Raw genomic sequence first — 19,236 nt, forward strand, 5'->3', positions numbered from 1 at the left:
GTGCTCCGCGCTCCCGTGTCGAAAACGAAGCGCCCGATTCTCTCGAAGCAGCATGCCGGCGTTAGGAAGACTCGACGATGACGAACCCGCTGCCGAGGATGGCACCAAGGAGGAGCCCGAAGCGTCTTCGGAAGTCGCTGATGAGGACAAGAAGGATGAGCCGAAGAAAGACGAGCTGAGGAAGCCCCCGAAAGACTCTCAGGCTGACAAAAAGGCTCTTCCGAAAGAGGCTAAGAAAAGCGCTGAGGGGAAGAAATCCGCGGGGAAAAACGCGAAGAGCGCCAAAAGTGCTTCCAAGTCTTCGCTTCCGAGTTTCTGTTGTGTAATTGCGTGAGGAATTCAATTTGGAACTCGGTCGTGAGCATGGCGTATGAGAATAAATGTTCTGTGAAGCCTCTAGAGTCTAAGCACTCCCGTCATCTTTCGCCGATATATTGGCGGAAATGCGGGGTAATTCCGGATATCAGGATAAAGATCGATGATACCTTCTTCGCATTGTGGCTTGAAATCGACGGGGGATCGAAGCCACAACGAACGGGTAATCAGAATGAGCTCTCCGGTAGAACAGGCAACGTGCGTTCGTATTTAATAAACAAAGTATTTACAATTGTGAGCGCATTCCACAAAACCGGCCTCAAGAAACGAGTGATCATGTGGAATTCGAGTCGACATATTCGCAGATAACTCGGTCACCCAGCGTACACGCCGATGCGCTTTGGTCGTCTTTCTTCGATAGCTTATCTTTCGCCTCCCGGACGGTCTTGATCAAGCGCGAAGTCCTTTGGAGCAGTTCGTCGATATCGAGTTGATTTTCGTCCGGCAACGAGGCCGTCGTAGCCTTGAGGACCTCGCTGACTCTCTCCAACTGTTTCTGGAATCGCTCTGCCGTCTCCAGACGCTGCTTTTTCTGCACATCTAACATCACCCTGCAAAAAGGAATATTGATTGTTGCCGGATCAACAAAGATCGTACGGGATACGTTTGGCTCTGACGGCGGATTTCCGAGGAGAATTCGATATATCACTCGAAGAATGTACAAACCGTAAAGTTTCGCGAGCCTGGTGGGGTCGGAACTCATTTATCAGGTGATGCATGTGCACAAATAGCAAGTTGAGATCGTCTTTCTTCTCTGTCAGTTTGATCGTGTCAGGACATCGGACGAGAATGTCGAGCATATCGAGAAAATTGACCAAAATTGAATGATTGAGCTTCTTGAGCTCTCGCTTAGGGTCATAGCTCTGGGGATGGAGCCGCTTGATCCCCTGGGATTCCAGGGGCCGGATGATCGGATCGTCGGGATGGAAGGGAGCGCCGAACATTTTATAAGCGTCCGTAATCGGTCTCGGCGGGGAAGGTGCCTTCCCTTGGAGAATGTTTTCATCTGTATACAGGTTCACGAATTGTGGAGGTAGCGGCAACGAGCTCGAAGCTGTCCGTTCGCCCATCTGTGGACAAGCGAAGACACGTGAATATTCTCGGATCCGCTTATCCCGGGTCATCTGATTTGCGGTGTCGCATGGTATTACGGATTCACCTGACCGCTTCCACGTCTGGGGTCTTCACTTATACTCAATTCTAACAAACCTTGAATCGTGAGAGAAGCTCGCTCCGAGAGTTGAGAAAACAGGGAGATATCCCGTAATAGTTCCAGTGTCCGGCAAGCCGGGAAATTGGATATCGGCCTCAAGGTAGTGTTCTTAAGATGGCGGCTGGTGGACCACTCTGTTTTCGTTCGACACGGAGGAAGAAAATGTACACAAACACAACACTGGGAGAGAGAGATCCCTCTCTCATACTCGCTGCCGACACTCGCCGTGTGATGCGACTCGCTCCTCACCGAGGAGCGAATCTCATCGTGGCGCCACTGGTGGATCTCTTCAAGCACAGCGAATATTTTGCCCGATAATTTCCCCACACGCCCGCGGAGGAATCTTTCTGGCTCGGCTGATTTCCCACTTTCTGAACGGAGTCAAGTCGGAATGGGTAATGCCTAGGAAAACGCTCGTTCCCGGCCCGGAAAGCAAAGCTCGCAATGTCTACGTTCTCGATCAGTCCCTGGTCTCTGCTGGACTCCTGGCTGTTCTTCGTTTCGAGTCATATTTTACCCAACTGATAGGTCTAGTACGAAGATTCTTCCTACGACGAATAACTTGCGGACGGATCGATTAAGAACTATCATCGGGCTCCCCGTCTAGGAGCACAGTACCGACTCCAATGAGGTTTCTTCTCATGGACAATAATTCTTCGGAATTCTCGCCGTGCCCTGGATGCAGTTCCTTCCCACTCCGATTGGAGCTGAACATTCAGCTGACGTTTATTTCAATGTACATTTCACATCGGGACTCTTTTTTCGCTATCTACAAGTCGCTCTCGTGCATTTTCTCCCATTCGGCAATGGATATTATAGTCAGATCGGATCTCTCTATTGGCGTGACATTACCATTGTCAAGGATCGGTTTTCGTTCTGACTTAGCCTTATGAGCTTCGATGTTTTCGACGTATTTTTCGTTGTAGACAGGTATAATTTTCGTGTCTTTGACAACGCTCGCAATGTCTTGAAAGTAGTGTATGTCAAAGAGGATAGAGTCTTCGCTCGAGTCCAGCGGATCGTCGACCCAAACTCCTGTAAGCGGAGTCTGAGGATGAGGGACGATATCGAATTTCCCATCTAGAGGGGAAGCCGGGCCTCCCGGTCCGCGTCGGAGTTATCAAGAAGCGACCTTCCGCCCAGCTCCAGAATCGGGTCAACGATCCTCACCTCGTAGTGTCGCGATGCTCCACACGTTGAGCACACAGAGCATGAAGGCCGAGACGATTGTAACAAACCACATGGTGAAGACATGCTTCTGGAAGATCATCTCGAAGAAAACCCATGTTCCCCGCCAATAGAAAACGGCAGCTGAGACCACCAGGAGCTTCCACGTTTGCTCGACCAGGAACCGCGGGATTTTGCTGAGAGTCCTGAAAGGAAAGGTGCACTCGAGGCCTCCGATATCCTGGCGTACTCAAGGGTTCAGGGTCCTCGTGGAGGCTCGAACTCCTGTCGAAACCTGTCCATCTTCGTAGTTCCGTTGAACCTCAAGGAAGCACGCAAGCAGGGCCAAACCGTGTGAAACTCACTTGACGCAACGATTGATCGGGAACTGAGCGATGTAGAAACTCAGAACTGCCGCCGATCCGCAACTCACTGAGACGATTCCCGACATGACATGGTCATCGACAAGGATTCCATGATCCTGTATATGCCACAAACCTCGCCACAATAGGATAACAGCGGGGTGAATGAAAAATACTGAGTAAAGATGATCTATCAGTCTGAAGGCCTTGTTCCGCTGCGACTGAAAATGATTGCTCACAATCAGTCAAGAGCGATCAAACTCCTGTGTCAAATACGCGAGTGGCACAGGATGTAAACTTATACTTCGATAGGACCTGACCACATGAGAAAATTTCGATAAGGCCACGAAATAATTCGTTTTGTCGTCCGCCGTCAGGACGAAGGGCACCACTCCAGTGATGCTTTTACAGCACCCGCTCGCGGAAAGCAGTAGGAAACCTGTAGTGAGGGAACCTGTAGTTTTCTCCGACGCAACACCGTCTCGCGGGGCAGCGAAATCGCTTTTGCATCGACGAATGCGAGAAACCGACGCGAGTTACTAATTATCACTGTGAGCGAGTCCCATCGGCATGATCAGAGATAGTCATTGAAACTAACCGACCGCAATGCTGATAGCTGCGGAAAGGACTCCAGACGGCAGATAGTATTCCAAGATGTACCAGAAACCTGGAAATTACTCGTTTCGAATGAGAGGTTCGATCTGAAGGCGATACCGCAGAATGACGGGGAAGATCCGGGAATGTATTCCAATGAAGATAAACGGGTTGTGGGATTAGGTAGATCGGTCAGGTGAGTCCTTCATCTTGGGATTGCCTTCGCAACACTCCTCTACGGTTTATGTGCCTCATAAAGTTTATGATCAGCTCTCCGATATGAATGAATTTATGATTTACAAACTGTTTCTATAGGCCAAGTCTGTGTATATTCTCTTATTAACTGACCTCTCCATTGGAAGACGATGATGATTATGAGCAAGATCGAGTAAAGCCGAGCCAGCGGGTTGTAGACGACATCGTTCGTGTGAGCGAGTTCGGTCAACTTTTCGTGCTCTATGTGACAGATCAAAACCGCGCCGAATCCTAGTCGGTACCGGAGAGATGAGAAAGAATATCCAGACGAAAACTTCTTCAGTCTGATTCATTCCTCGTTACTGAGGCTCGATAAGGAGAAACTAAACCGAAGTTTAAGTGTATCAAGGCTCAGACGAGATCATTTTATTCCGAGACCTATCGTTCACTAGCTATATGGTTGTGGAGCTCGGTCAGACTCCATCCGCGTTCCGGATTCGTCCGAGAATCACATACAACGCACCCAAGCGGGCACAGATAGCCTACCGAAATGGACCCGGGGTCAGTCTCACCTACAACGCACGTGAACCAAATACTGAAGACGTAGTCCGTAGGGAAGACGTATTCGTCGACGAGGAAGAACATCCCGCACCAGTACATGGACACAAGAGGAGCGACAACTGTCACAAGAAGTAGATGATCACATGTTTTGAAAAATAAGTGTCGGCAGGCCATGATTCGATGGACAATTATGTCTTCGCCGTCCTATCACAGGGAGATTCAAACTGTTCCACAGGCATTGCATGCCGCTCCGAGTTCGCGATGCTGTACTCAAACCATTCCAGAACTAGTTTGGAGGAAGGGGCAAGCGGCCTGTCGTAAACACGCGGCCTTTCATGTTGACCTCACAATGCCGGGCTATCGGCGCTCTTAATAGACGACTAAAACCTTTTCGCACTCGAACCCAAGTGTTCCCCGCCGTCGATCAACTATGTATCGAAGGAGGAAATCAAATCGCCTGCGTCGTTTCCTCAACGAGACGCGGAACGCACCATGCTCTTTCACGGAGGTTAATCGGAAAATCGGCTCGTTCTTGCCGAATGGTGTGGAATCAGGGACATTCTCCCTTGAGAACTCTCATTTTCAGATCTAGTTTGAGCAGAGGATGCAGCGATCGATAGGATAAGTAATATTCATCCTCGAGCGCTCACCTAGGGCTCAGTCAAGCGTTCATCTACCGAAAACGTCTGGATTTCTTATTCTCTCCTGGGTGAGCATCCATATCGACGACATCCCTGATTCCGCTTGGAGAACTGAGCGATCATTCGAATAATTTCAGGGATTCCACATCGACTTGGGGTTGAGGCTTCTTGATGCGCTCCCTGCTCAGCAGGGCTCAGAGAATTCGGGGACTGTGCTCCTTGGGGAATATCCCCGATAGAAGCTCGAGGAGCAGAACTGTATATCCGGGCGTCCAGAGTCCAGAGGCGTCTCGAAATTCTGTCATGTTCTGGGCTTTCTTTCGACGGGAGTTTCTGCGGAGATCGCCAGGACTTCCGAGGAATTCAGCATAAGAAGAAATGGAACGAAAAAAGGCGATCTTAGTGGTCCGCCGAGCGCTCGACGTCGAGAACACCTTGCGGTTATCTATCAATATCCACAATTATCCTCGCCTCTGAGTCGTCATTGGCGATGACGTGGATCAGCCGCTGCTTGAAGAGCTCTTCAGTCGTTTTGCGAACCGCTTTCTCGAAGGGCGAACACTCGACCGCTGAGCAGCCAGTTAGAGAGCTCCGAGCCTTGATTGACGGGCGGATTCCTGTGTCAGGCTTCAATCATACATGACGAGAATTCTCTAAGCGCCTCCCATTCTACCGATCGCGCTCGATTCAATCGACATATGGAAATCGACGCGCGATGCGAGCTGCGATCAATGAGTCAAATTGGGGTCTAGGGTAAGGAATCATAAAAGAGATCCGATGATAAGTCGGAGTTTTCTCGGGTGGCGTGAATTAAGGCGAACTTCAACGCGTTTATTCGCGCATATCACACTTCAAAGCTGTGGGGGAAGCTTTTGTGGTTCGAGCAGAGATTTCCTCGAGGGGAATCATTTCAGCGAATGGACTTACTCAGTCCTCCCCGACCGACGCGACGTCCATTGCCGGAGTCGCTGACGTGGCGATCAATAGAGGAATCGATCTATCGATCGACGAATCGGACTAGGGCTCACTCGACTGCGATCTTTCATTGCGGCGGGGGAAGCAATCGACAGAGGCCAACAACCGTTTGGTTCGTTTCGATTGGAGGAGCTCAGCGTCCATAACTGGTAAGGCTCCGAGAATGTTCGCAGAGGTTGCCGTGATGTATAGCCGTCAGGGCGCAGTCCCGAAAATGTTTCCGCTCGATAGGCATCGGAACTATTTTTTTGTTAGGAGTTTCAGGGTTTCTTCGGGAATTTTATGCGAGACACCGTACTTTTTGAGATGAGATCCTCCCAATATCACAAGCAAGCCAACCCTGAGGATATTGTATGCAGGTTGGTCCATATCCGATACAGTAGCCCAATGTCAGTTTACGAGCTGCGCGTCGAGGAAGAAAAAATAACACCGAAACAGCTCGGACTTTTCGTGCGCGTCCACTTTTCGACGGCTCATAAAGTCAGTGTCGTAAAGTACGGTCGGATCTTCCGTGCGTATCGTCGAAGTCAGGTAATTTGAGTTTCATTCAAACACCTCATCGTTGTGGATGCTCGTACCTGCGGTTTCTGTTTCGTAGAGACCGACGACTCTCGCGCGAGTAATAAGCTCACGCGCGATGGTCGATCGCGATGACCGTCGGTAAACATGCCCATGTCGATCATGACTGCGTTTGTGCGTGTTCGTTCATTGGTCGCTTGCTTGCTTCGGCAGGCGCATAATCGTTGACAGCTTTTGAGTGATCGGGGGAGGAGCCGCTCATTCAAAGTCGCCTATCCAAGCTCGGGTCCGACTTCCTTCAGGCGAGTCCACAAGCTGAAAGTTACGCTCGAACTTTCAGATTTTCGATACTTTGGAAATGATTCAGGTAAGTGTCCGGGGTTTCATTCGAGGGAGCTGAAAGATATCGATCGATCGATTCTCGGCCAACCTATATCGCTTTTGTCGCCATATGCGTTTAATGGTCGTTACCTGAGTGGGTTCCGAGTCCCGACTCGAAAGTACAATATCATGCCCGAATTATCGCCCAAACATAACAATAATATACCCGAGATGAGCTCGATCTGGAGGCGAAAAATATAATTTCGCTTTGAGGCGTACCGTTCCGCTCCGAGCAGAGATCACGAGGATAGTGCATGGCGCATTCTCGAGCGAGAAATTTGCCGAGAGCGGGATAAGCGATGAGCCGAATGCATAATCGAATGCGTGCCCTCGCCGTCGAGTTGATGATGATGCGTGCCTTCAAGCTCAGGTCGAGCGTCCGAAGATTGGACCCTGCCAGAGATCCCCCGTGAACCGTATTTGCGATGACTGAGTCTAGAAGCACACAAATTCGGATCAACAGGGTAGGTCAGTCAGGGTATCGTTCAGGTTTCTGTGGACTTGGCGGCGGAGCTCGCATCGATTGCATTACGAACGCCAGCTCGTTCACGTTCAACATGGAAAGAAAGAAGAGAGAGTCGTCAATTCACATATTCCGGCGACCCAATTCTCCGGCGTTGGGCAGCTTCAAAACTGTTCAAACAATTTTTTTGAGCGGTCGATGTTGAGTCAAGATTCATCGACTCCCTTCGCTTTCGAGAGCTGTGCTCCAGCAGGGCCTGTTCTGCTGGCTGTCTCATGAAGAGACCGCTCGTTTTCGGCTTCTGCGTGGAGTTTTTTTCGGTGTTCACCGTCGATTCCAAGTGGTTCCTGGTTTCGATTGGGAAAATTAGGACCCTCGGAATCGCGTTTTCCATGCTCCATTCTCATCTCCAAGCCTCACGTTCAATTTTGATGTATTCGACTCGGATATGACGGAAGAGAGACGGCAGCACGAGAAAGCGGCTGGTCGGATCCTCAAGGAACCCAGCAAGCAACCAAACAAGCAAACGAGCGAGCTCCAAAAGAGGGAAGCCAGCCCCGATATTCTGACAGCTTCGAACGAACACAACGATTTCACGGCGAGCCGGCTGCGAAAAGCACAGAGGTGGGTTCCTGGTAGGCTTTAATTGGGACGAGCGACTTGGGCTCAGTGATTCACTCACCGAAAGCTTACTCTAGACTCGATCGACCTCAACGGGCTCACGGTCCCAAGAGACGTAAGATCGATCTTTCCGCTTTGACATGCCATTTGGATAAGTTCATTTAGCGTTTGTTGTCGCATTCCGCACACTTCATACCGCGGCGCAACGAGCCCAATCCGCGGAGGATTTCGGAACGACGAAGAAACCAAGCGTTCCGTCGACCGCTCGGGGTTGTCATCCCACAAACGCCGAGCGAAAAGAAGATCGACAGATAGGACGGACGAAGAAAGAGATTAGTGACGAGCTCGAGTGATTCGAGATGATCTAATCATCGAGCGCCACAACAATATGAACGGCTTAGACATTCTCATTATCATCATTGACGAGCGCTTCCGACAATATCCATGGGTTGCATAAAGGCGCGTGTAACTTGACTGATTTACGATACTCCAAAAACCGCGCCGAGGGAGACCGACTCCGGTCGACTGAGAGGGGAACTCCGAGACTGGGAAAAGCCGAACCGCCTGCCACCGATTCGTTTCATCAGAACACGACGAGTGACCCGCGGGACGATGACATTGAGCGGGGATGTCATCGCCTCACGACAAAATACGGAACAAGCGTTTCTCGGACTTTTCGTCCGGAACCACGTCCATGGACCGCCATTGGTGCCGTTTGAGAATTTCCCTCGAAGTCACCGATCGCATTGTCAAACAGTGACTGCGTCGCCTGTGCACACGGCCCGCAGGGGCTGCGACGGACGGACGGACGAACTCACCCATCTCCTTGACTTAGCTTTCAGAAGAAAAGTGTTTCTGCTGCAGCCGCTGGTGAAATTTGAGACTGACTGGAAGCCCGAAGCGGGCACATCGAAGCGGACGGCTAACCAAAGCTCCTCGATCCAAACGAAGCCGCCGCCATTTTGGTTCTGCGCTCCTCATTATGTGAGCAGCAAGCAGCCTGGCCGACGCTCACAGGGACAGCGGCGCGCACACGGCCTCACACACACACACTCACACATACATATACAGGCACACACTTTTACACACTCACATTCCCACACAAACACAGTCATACACACTCACACGAACAGATACCCAGTCAACCAGGCCAGCCAACCAGCCAGCCAGCCAACCGGTCTGCCGCACATTTGCAGGATGCATGGCAAAGACATATTATCCCCTTCCTGGAACAGCGCGTTCCGACGGGGTGGGTGACAAAGGCACTCGGTAGGCCCGTAGGCTTGCAAGGGACTCTTCGCGTCGTCCAGACAGTGAGTCGACGAATCAGTGAGTCGTTTTCGAAGCCGCTATCGCCGCCGTACCCGATTTGCAAGCGCCGTGCTGCTAAACGATCATCATCAGTTGCGGCGGCAACCTGCGGCGGAACTGACGTGTCGGGAGGGAGCTCTGAATCGTGCGATTTCCATTTGCGTGACAAACGTGCCTCAATGTGTCTCTTTACAATCTGTGAAAAATTCAAACTAGTTTATTGCTGTTCCCTGACGTGGTTGTCGGTTGTCGTCGAAGTCGTTGTTGGCATTGGAGACGCGAGTACCGGCACTGACGTCGCGACTTCAGTCGACGGCAGCCGCGGGAACGTCCGTCTTCGCTGTTGCTGCCCATACAAGTTGTACTTCGTGCTCGAATACGAGAAGTGAGCGTGTGCGTCTTCGCCACAGTATTCTGGTTCTTTTTTCCGGTGCAAAGGCACATGCAATCATGGATCGGAGCCCGTTCCGCCTTTGGAAAATCAAAATGACCTCATATGAGGATTTATCCCCCCCAGCCGATGGTCTCGGAACTATCAGCGTTCCAGCTTGTTATGCATGAACAATCGATTGTGCTCTCCCCATTCCTTCTCGACCACTGTAGACGGATGGAGCTGTTTTCTGCTCAGTGCGTGTAGCGACCGCTCATGCTTCCACTTCTTCTGCCGCTTGGTTCCGAATACGTCCGGAGTATGTTCCAGCACCTGGCCTGCCGAGTTTTGAGCGAATATCGCTCTTGCAAGCACCAGACTGTTTCTAGGATTCCGAGATGAATCTTATTCATCTCGAAGAATTGAAAAAGTTTATTTTCGCACCCTCGATGCCGGAAGGGGAGATTTGGTTCGAATTTATGTGAGCCATCGGGACCGATGCCGCTACCATGACAAACCCTTTCCTTGTTCGCTTCGGATCGTAAATTTCTAATAGATTTCCCATGACTTCGACGATTCCGTTTTCACGCGCTCCGGCGATCCGTTTATCTTGTTTATTTACGCTTGTATTCAGCGTCGTCGAAGATCAAAGACTTTTACTTCATAGCGGAAAACGACGTTTCGAAGAATGTGTTTACATTCGTTGATTCCTCGTTCTTTTTTAGGACTCTACGCAATTCCGAAATCCGAGTCGGCCTATTATTGCGCTTGCGGAGCCGCTGATGCTTTATTCGCTGTAGATTCTTGGCAATGAATTCCCATTCCCTCTTCTCCCGTTTCCCTCGAATTCAAGCTTTATTCCATCTTTTCCTCGTTCGATCCCATTCCCTAACTAAAAGGAGTTTCGAATTTCCGAATTCGGGTTCAGGTGATCCTCAGAGGGAGCTCAATCGTATGTAGGATCTGATCTAGATTTCATTGGACCACAAAGCTCCTTGGGTGGAGAGGCCGTTCGAAGCGGCGAAAATCATCGGAGAGCCTTCGAAAGCATCAGCTGATAAACATTGAGAGAGAATGCTGGTGAATAAGGAACAACTCCCACTCCAGGACAGTTTGAGTCGGAGACCAATATCCTTGGACTAGACGAATCTTAACCTCTCTCATAAGCAGCCGCAGTGAATAGGGCATCTTCTTCTGGCTCATCAAAATAGCGCTTGGTCTTCGCATGCAGATACTAATAAAACTTTACAACCTTTTTCCCAATAATTACTCGATGAGATAACCGCTCAGACGCCGTAAAGTCTTGATTGAGCAGCGAGACGCCAAAAGTCTGCAAATCCAATGAGAGATGATATGAATGAGCAGTCAATAGGAGCGTCTTCAGTGCTCATCCAAGGAGAGGAGAGCGCTCGTATTCTCACGCATCTCAAGACGCGAGTCTCGCTCTGGAGAGCGCTGCGCGGAAATATCTGTCCTCAAGCGTCTAGCCTGACGGGTACATGACGATTCGATCTCGGGAGCTGTCCCGGCAGAAGGACTGATCAGCTCGTTGACTGATTGAGTGACCGATGGCTTCCGAATGAGCGTCGTTCCCAGAAATCACTCAGCGGCCTGCGACTTCTGAATCTCTGCCCTGACAAACGATGAATGATTCGGCTCGAGAATCTCTCTAAGTATCGTGAGTTTTCCAGGTTCCCCAGTACCCGGATGAGGGACGAATCATTTTCAGATATCCATGGCGAAACCAAGAAAGTTTCCCTTCGATTTCCCCTGGACTAGGCTCCGTTTCGAGAGGAGTCCAAGAGCACGAATGGGCCGACAAATGACAAATATATTTGAAAAAATAATTAAAGATAAAGCCATTCGGTGAAATAGTTTCCTTCGAGTCCGGGGAGACCGGGACGGGAATTGACGACTCGGCAAAGTCTTCCCTCGACTGGGAGTGACTTCGAAACGCGTCCCGATTCCCGATAGATGGGAGCCAAGTCGCGGGATTCACTCGAATTCAACGATAAGGCGCGAAAGAAACAAACTCAATGGGTCGCGACCGCGGTTGTGTCTTCTCGGAGCTCTATGCCCTGCTCATTTCATGGTCAGTCCGAGTCAGTGCTGCTCGTGAGGCTCGTCGACCGTCGAAAGACGAGCTGGCGTAGCGAAAGTTGCGGTGAACCCGGCCCGGGTTCTGTGGTATCTCCGTGTATGCGAATCAACGAACAGGCGACCATTCGCGCCGTGAGATCGTTTTGGGGTGGCTCTGCTGCCGCTGTCACAGGCGGCCAGACGGACGGACGGATGCAGGCGGTTGAGCGACGACGACGAAGCCGCCGAGCGAGCGAAAAGAGGAGTCTGAAAGACCAGTTCTCTCCCTTGGTCGTCGAGGCCGGTGATTGGCCGCCCGTGTGGTTGAGGGGTTTGGACGCCCAATGAAAACTCGCGGCCGGCTTGTCATGGATCACCATCATCATTCGTCGTTGTGCAGGCAATGATTATGACTATATGCGATGATGGCGGTGGAGATGATTGGTTCCAGTGATGGAGTTGATGCCCTGGCGATGTCGCTGGTGATAATGATAATGGGAGAAACGCGCTCCTACTATTGTATTCCTCCTTGTCATCATGGATCTCTTTCATCGTTTGCCGTCCGGCTCCCTACCCTGAACGAGGAAGAACCTCCCGGTGTTGATGTCATCCTCAGAGTGAAGCGTGTGGCTTCCGAGGAAGCTCCGGGAGACTTCGAGCAGACATCCACGGGAACTGAGATAAAGAATCGGAGTCGAAATGCAATGCGCCTCCGATCCCTCTGAACTCAATAGCCTACGAATATTGAAGCTCGCATTGACTCCTCCGCAGTCGATATGGGGGAATCTGCGACTTTCTTAACAGGAGTAATAATCCACCAGAAATTTGATCAGTTTCGTTCTTCGGGTCGGTTTTTTGATCCCATGCTCCTGGTGTTCGGTCCCTAGGCCTTGCCTCGCCGGATACCCTCCCCTGAGCGTGAAGCGCACCCGTTTTCTGGCAGGACCATGGCCGCGCGAGAAAATTTATCCTCTGTTCGCTCAATCCATCAATCCGCCTGGCTGCTGGTCCCTGAGCATTGATACAGACTCATAGGCAAGGAGGGAAATGGATCGTTAGAAAATTAAATATTCCCAGATATCTTATCCTTCGTCCAATCAGTGACTTAAGCTTCCCGGATTCGGAAGCGCAGGAGGACATTCGCATCGGAGGATTTCGGATCCGTAAGAAATGAGCCATTTAGGCTGCAGTATCCTAAACGGCTGAATAGATATGCCTCTAGATGAGAAGACGGCGCGGCCTTGCGTACAGCATAACTTCATCCAGCGATTCGTCCTCGGAATACGGTTCCTGGGCTCTTGTGATTCGAGACGTGGGAGGGGGCCGACAGAGCCGCGGCTGGCCGGAAATCACTGCGCACTGGCCTAGCTTCCCGTAGATTGTATTTTCCATGTCTGCATTCTGAAAATTCCGCTTCGTCGGAGAAGACCCAATCATGCTTTGAATGTGTGTGCTCCCTGCCCCTCTCCAACTTCACCGCATGTGAGTTTCGCGGTTGCGGTCCGAGGATTGGGTCACGGAAATCGGTCGGCCTTGCCTTCATTACAGCATCGAAGCAAGCATTTTCCCAGATTGGTGGGGAACCAGCGGAACATGGGAACCGAAAAATTGTTGTGTTGCGTTGCCTCGCTGAAGGGGTCTGCGCATCTAGGGCCAGGCCGACGCGAGAACGAAAGCTACGAGAAGCTCCCCGGGAGAAGATTGTTCCCTCCCGATAGCCATTCCAGGACCACGTGATAATTCGCCGAGCGGCTGCGAAGAACGAAAGCCGATCTCAGGTATTCACCATTCACCTCACTTAAGATTGAATCTGATTTTTTCGGGAGCAACGCATAAGACGCTTCATTGGACCGGGTCGAGCGAGTTATTGGGTAGTGCTTCAAATGGAGCATCCTTATGGAGCGTTATCATCAAGCCGGGAAAGTACCGTATCGAATACAAAAACATTTTCATTGTCTGCATCCTGATTGAAGACTTTTCGGGATCGAAATCATGCTCACGACGATCCCTGACTCTGGTAATTCCGCCGTCGGAGACGTCGATTTCTAAGGCTCGACTGACAAACAATTCTCGCCATGTCTCATGTCTCATATAGCCCAGTGAGAGAGATGACACAAGTACCGAGGACGGATCGGCCCTGTCCGAAAGTCTAAGTCTGGACTCCACCAGACTGCGGGAGTTTCCGCGAAATTGCTTCTCGGCATCCCCAGGACCGTTCTCAATTCACTATCCATTGAGATCTGCGCTGGCGTTCCTTCAGCTCCGGTATGTGATAGAATGGAAAACGGATCGGATAGGATCACCGGACAATTCCTCGAGCATACTTGTCGGATCCCCATTCGTACCCCCTCGACTATGTTCGTCAGAGTTACTAGCTCATACTATATACTTATCATTGAGTTCGAGTTCCTACTCTTCATATTCTGTGTGGAGGCCAAGATCATGAGTTGGGAACAGGGCCTGCACCTCGCGATCTCTATTTCGGAGCGGGGTGCACACCAGCGTGTTGAAGCCAACGTCACATGCTCTTGTCCAACCATGTGATCGCATTTCGTCCGTGAAAGCAGACTTGTTCGCTGCCGGACTTTCTGTTTCTCATGAAAAATGCGGACCAATGCATGTAGTCAACCGGAACTGTTTCGAAGGAAGTCCCTCGTCATGGACGGAAACGGCGATTATAAGCGTGATTTGTCACCTCTCATCGAAGGTTAGAAGTTAGAAGTCGCCGAGCGCGAGCCTCTACCCAGTATACCCTTCTATCCAAGCTCAGGAATCACATTGCCTTTCAACACAGATCTACGTGCCGCATTTCCGCGACCGTTTCCAGACGACTCGTCTTGAGTGAGCTCGTAATATCGCTCCGTCTCCTGTATGCCAGCATGAAGGCGCAGACTGAAAATTCGAAATTTTATGCAGATCTACGACGCTTGGCATGCGAAGGTGATTCTAATCAGGAGAGCTTCGAGACTGCGATCAGGGATTTCGTTGACTCGACCGACCGAATCCAGGAAATTCGAAGAAACAAGGAAGGGGTGTTTTCGAAGCTGTATGAGCAGTTCAAGGATCACGAGGTCGCTTCTGAACTCATCATAGAAAACGGTGATCACCCCGGGAGTGAGAACTTGTTGGGAGTGGGAGCGTGTCGTCCAATTAGAGATGAGATTAGAGTATTGGAGTATGAACGACTGCTGCTCTACTCATTTGAGGATAACGAAATCATTCGGGCCGCAGCAACGACTGGACTCTCCGATATCTGCGATTTGGCGGTGACGAAACGTCCGTTTTCTGCCGTGTGCTCAAGCCCACGGGATTTATCCCCACCCCGTAGACGAATTTGAGATCCCGCAGCGCTGGCTCTATAAGAGGCGCAAGGGACTATTCTGAGGGAGAAAGACTGCTATCTGAGTGAGGTAGAGAGACTCCTATGTCAGGTGCAAGGTCGCATCAACTCTGATTGAAGCACCTGAGGAATGCCCCCCGGCATGGGATAGCATGCCATACCCCTCAGATGGGGAATCGATTCAGTTCAGATTCAACAGTCCGTCCCCCGCCAGAATTTATGGATGAATCATGCGAATGAATGAGTAGAGTAGAGTGGAGTGGACCACAGGGGTGAAGTGAAAGAGCTAAATGAACAAAATCGGATTCCCATCGTGAGATGGAGTAGAGATTGGAGGGATTGTAGACAGTAGGTCGCTACCATGGGTAAGCTTTGGGGGAAAATCCGTTTCTGCCTACGGTCCATGAAGGATCTTCGTCTCTAGCGGAGCTTTTCGACGGCACCTTGCACCTTTTACGAGCGGAGAACGCGGAGCTCTCGACTGTTGAGGAGCGCGAAACGTTTTTGAGGGAGAAATCCCTGTTGGAGGAAGCCATTGAGAAATACCAGAGGGAGATATCCGATCTCGACCGTGAACGCTTGGTCCAAGAAGAGGTCATGAAGGTGGGTTTTGGAAGATTCTCGGATGAAACGAGCTTTTTACTGTGTCAGAATTTGTGGATGAAAATCTACTGGTAGAGACGCCCACTTGAGAGAAGAATCCTGCCACACTGTGATTTTCGGTCCATAGTACAGATTTGATCGTATTCACAGAAAAAGCATGTCGATGACAAAAGTCGGCTGGAAGAGTACAAGCGGACCTTGGAGTGTCAGATAGAAGCGTGCATGCAAGATTTCGAGCGACGGCAAAATGAACTCAAGGCATGTTCGGTGCCAGTCCCTAATGAAGCTTACTCCTAGGTCGGAAGCGTCTACCCTGACCGAGGCTCAAAATTCACGGGCATTTTCTCGACCAGGTGAAGCAAGATTTAGTTCTTGCTGAAATCTCGGCGAAGTTCCGAGCTCGGCTGTCGCGGATAGGAGAGCTCGAGGATCACAAGGAATGTGCATCAGAACTGGCGTCTTGGAGATGTAGCTGGAGGCAAGCGCTACAAGGGTAAGCCCTACTCGCAGCTGAGAGATCCTCTTATTATAAAACCTCCGGTCAGAACCCATTCCCCTGTCGAAAGGCCGAACCGGGACCGACTGCCGACATTCTGCCTCAAGCACTTCGGACTCATAGAATTGGAAAATCGCTCCGATTTCATAATCCCTATCGAATACCGTAGATTGGAGCAAGCGATCGAGCGTTTGAGGACTGAAAATTCGGCATTGAGAGGGAGACGAAAAAGAGTCGACGCGGGGATGCGAGCAGCAAAGAGGAGAGGACGCGGGCGAGCTAGCGAAAGTGAGCGAGCTGCCATAATTTCTCATTAGGCATCCGCCGCAACCGTGCAGACAGCGTGTACGATGGCGAACCTCGGCTAAGGTGCTCCAGGATAGTACTCGTTCCGAGTTGACCGCACAAATGAGGAATGAGGCTCAACTGAACCGAGTCCGATGTTTAACCGAGTCATACGGCTGGCGATTTCGAGACAACCAGGAGAAAGGCACGGATAGTGAAATGGGGGCATATTCTAGTTCCGCGGTTTTACAGATTCCACTCGTTGTGAGAGTTTGGCTCCGTTGCCAGGAGAAAACACGGCAGGGATTGACGCGCTGGAACAGATCCCGGACTCCGGCGGAGATTCATCGGAAGGGGATTCTTTCTTCCGATGCCCTGGTACTACACTCTCTACACCGCTGAAATTCCCTAGTTCCCCCAGAGAAACTTCTAGATACGCGCAATGAGATGACTCGAAACCATTGTTTCCAGGATCTGCCGACGAGGTTTTCGATGACGGATCCCCCGGAGACTCAAGAACTCCAGCGTCAGTCGGCAGAAGGTGAAGTTGCCCTTATGTGTATCACATAGTCTCCCGGATTGATGAGCACGACGAATCTAAGATATTCCAATCGCAGACGACTTTTCTCTGATGATGAACTCGGAGAAGAATGCCTTGGCTGTGTAACCGAGCCAGCACACAGGACTATTGATGCTTATCTCATGTCCTTGCGAAGAGTGGTCTCCGAGAATACAAGAGAAGAGAATCGACAAAGAGCAAAACAAGCCCGAAAGAGCGCACATCTTTAAATTCCCCTTCCAAACAGATCGAGTTCACCGAATGGTGGTGTGAACGATCGCAGGTCATTTTGATTTACACTCCGACTTCGATGTCTTCCGAACGCATACTCATTGAAGGGGAGCAGGTGGAATTCCCAATATTCACGGCGGGAGGTCTAGTCGGTTGGAAGAATAAATTCCTCGTACTTTTAGATTCGATACTTCGATGGGATGCCAGGTGGCGACACTCTGTCGATCTTGGAATGAAAGAAGCGAACTCCGGGTCGAAGCCTCCGTGGGCTCTGCTGAGCCCCATGGAATCTAGACAGATTCTGAGATTCCGATCCACCGTGGAAGCCATCAAGGGAAAATATTTAGGATTTTGTTGTGGGAGTAGCCTGGTTTGACCCGATCGCTTCATTCTCGTTTTCCCTACAATTCAGAAACTAACTCAAGAACTGCTGGTTTTCTCGAGAGCCCGTGATTGGAGGAGGATGGTCTGGAATTAATGACGCTCGCAGTTATTTTGATATACAGTAAGACCTCGCTCATCGCGACCTCATTCATCGCTACATCGCGTTTTTTCTGCCCCCGAGCATAAAATTATGGAAAACGAAGAATCGCCGCGCATACTGCGAGCAATGCCTGGCGTAGTCGTTAGGATGCACGGAGAGGTTCCCGAGAGATTGATGCGAGCTCTGGAAGTAGAGACGGCATCTCATAACTCGGTGCATGCAGACGTCTTCAGTTGGCGGGAATCATCGAGTTGGACTGATAGAAGGAGCCCTAATTTATATGTAGTCTATGAAGCGCACAGTCTCAAGAATTGTGCATTGTGACATATTAGCTCACCACAGAGACTGGTTATTCATGAAGTGAAGGATAACTCTTTGGACAATAATTGTCCTCTATTAGCTGAGAGCGTGGAAGCTCCAAGTCGGAATACCACACCCCAGGATTACCGAATCCTTCTTCGCGGGTTCCCTCTTATCGCGGAAGCCTCCGGAACCGATTGACCGCGATAAGCGAGGTCTTACTGTACGTAAGCTGCAAAGGTTGATCCCCGCACAAGAGGCCAGCCGTTCTTCCACGATGCCGAGGCATTACCGCTACAGTCGCCCGTATGAGCCATCCAATCCCGGATGAGCTGACGGATCGAGGGAAAATCATTAACATAAGCTCGCTTGGTTCTATCGTCCCCCTAATCACGCCCAGTCATTCGCTATTCCTGTATGATCTATCATATTCGATATTTGATGTCGCCTTTAGAGATGCGCTGTACGATCTTTGCATGGTACTTAAGAACATCCTCGTAGAGATGGCGAACTCCAAAGCCTGACATGTTTTTGTCCAGCCATCGGGACCGGGATGTCGAGTAATCCGCCCGAACGTACTGGCCTTGCTCCTGATTCGAACCCCCCCCCCCCCGCCAAACAAAGACCCTAGGCATTGTCAGAGGCCTTTCTCCTCGGGAGAATGGTACCGGTTTCCAGAGCCATATAGGCTTTAATCAATATTATCCCCTCCCCACACGGCCAGATTTTCTCGGGGAACGCTCTCCGTAGGGTGGAAAACTTTAGTACGACGGCCCTGGCGGCATCGACGTCGAATCTATTGTGGCGGAGGAAGCTTGGCAGGAATCGATCGTTTATGCTATGACAGCGCGGCTGATCGCTGCTCTCGAGACAAGGCCCCTTCCTCTCGGGTCTAGGAAGGGCAAGCGCACGTCTCTCATTTTTGACGACCGCGTGGGGTGGAAGAGGTCTCCCGAGGTCTCATGCATATGCTCAAAAAGTGAGTTCAGGCATGAAGTCTACGGGTTGGTTTCCTCCTGACCCTGTCCGAGAGAGTCGGAGATGATCGAAATAGGGTTATCTATTACTACATCTGATTACCAGGAGGACGGCATTTCGCCTGTCGTTCCTT

At 50.7% G+C, this 19,236-nt stretch overlaps 2 protein-coding genes across 2 annotated transcripts; both read right to left on the reverse strand.

The window, feature by feature from the left end:
• Positions 1–566: 566 nt before the first annotated feature.
• On the reverse strand, positions 567–1,619 carry MED7 (mediator complex subunit 7). The gene is made up of 3 exons (XM_003745226.1): positions 1,585–1,619; positions 1,042–1,445; positions 567–926 (listed from the first exon to the last, which is right to left on the reverse strand). The coding sequence occupies exons 2-3, from the start codon at positions 1,443–1,445 to the stop codon at positions 650–652; spliced, it is 681 nt and encodes a 226-aa protein (XP_003745274.1). The 5' UTR covers positions 1,585–1,619; the 3' UTR covers positions 567–649.
• A 738-nt stretch (positions 1,620–2,357) lies between these two features.
• LOC100903568 (uncharacterized) lies at positions 2,358–4,730 on the reverse strand. The gene is made up of 7 exons (XM_003745273.1): positions 4,479–4,730; positions 4,060–4,197; positions 3,716–3,784; positions 3,438–3,556; positions 3,121–3,338; positions 2,759–2,961; positions 2,358–2,623 (listed from the first exon to the last, which is right to left on the reverse strand). Exons 1-7 carry the CDS (start codon positions 4,639–4,641, stop codon positions 2,358–2,360), a joined length of 1,176 nt encoding a protein of 391 aa, XP_003745321.1. The 5' UTR covers positions 4,642–4,730.
• Positions 4,731–19,236: the final 14,506 nt, after the last annotated feature.

Source organism: Galendromus occidentalis, unplaced genomic scaffold (assembly GCF_000255335.2).
Source record: "Galendromus occidentalis unplaced genomic scaffold, Mocc_1.1 scf7180000077480, whole genome shotgun sequence".
Lineage (NCBI taxonomy): Eukaryota > Metazoa > Arthropoda > Arachnida > Mesostigmata > Phytoseiidae > Galendromus > Galendromus occidentalis.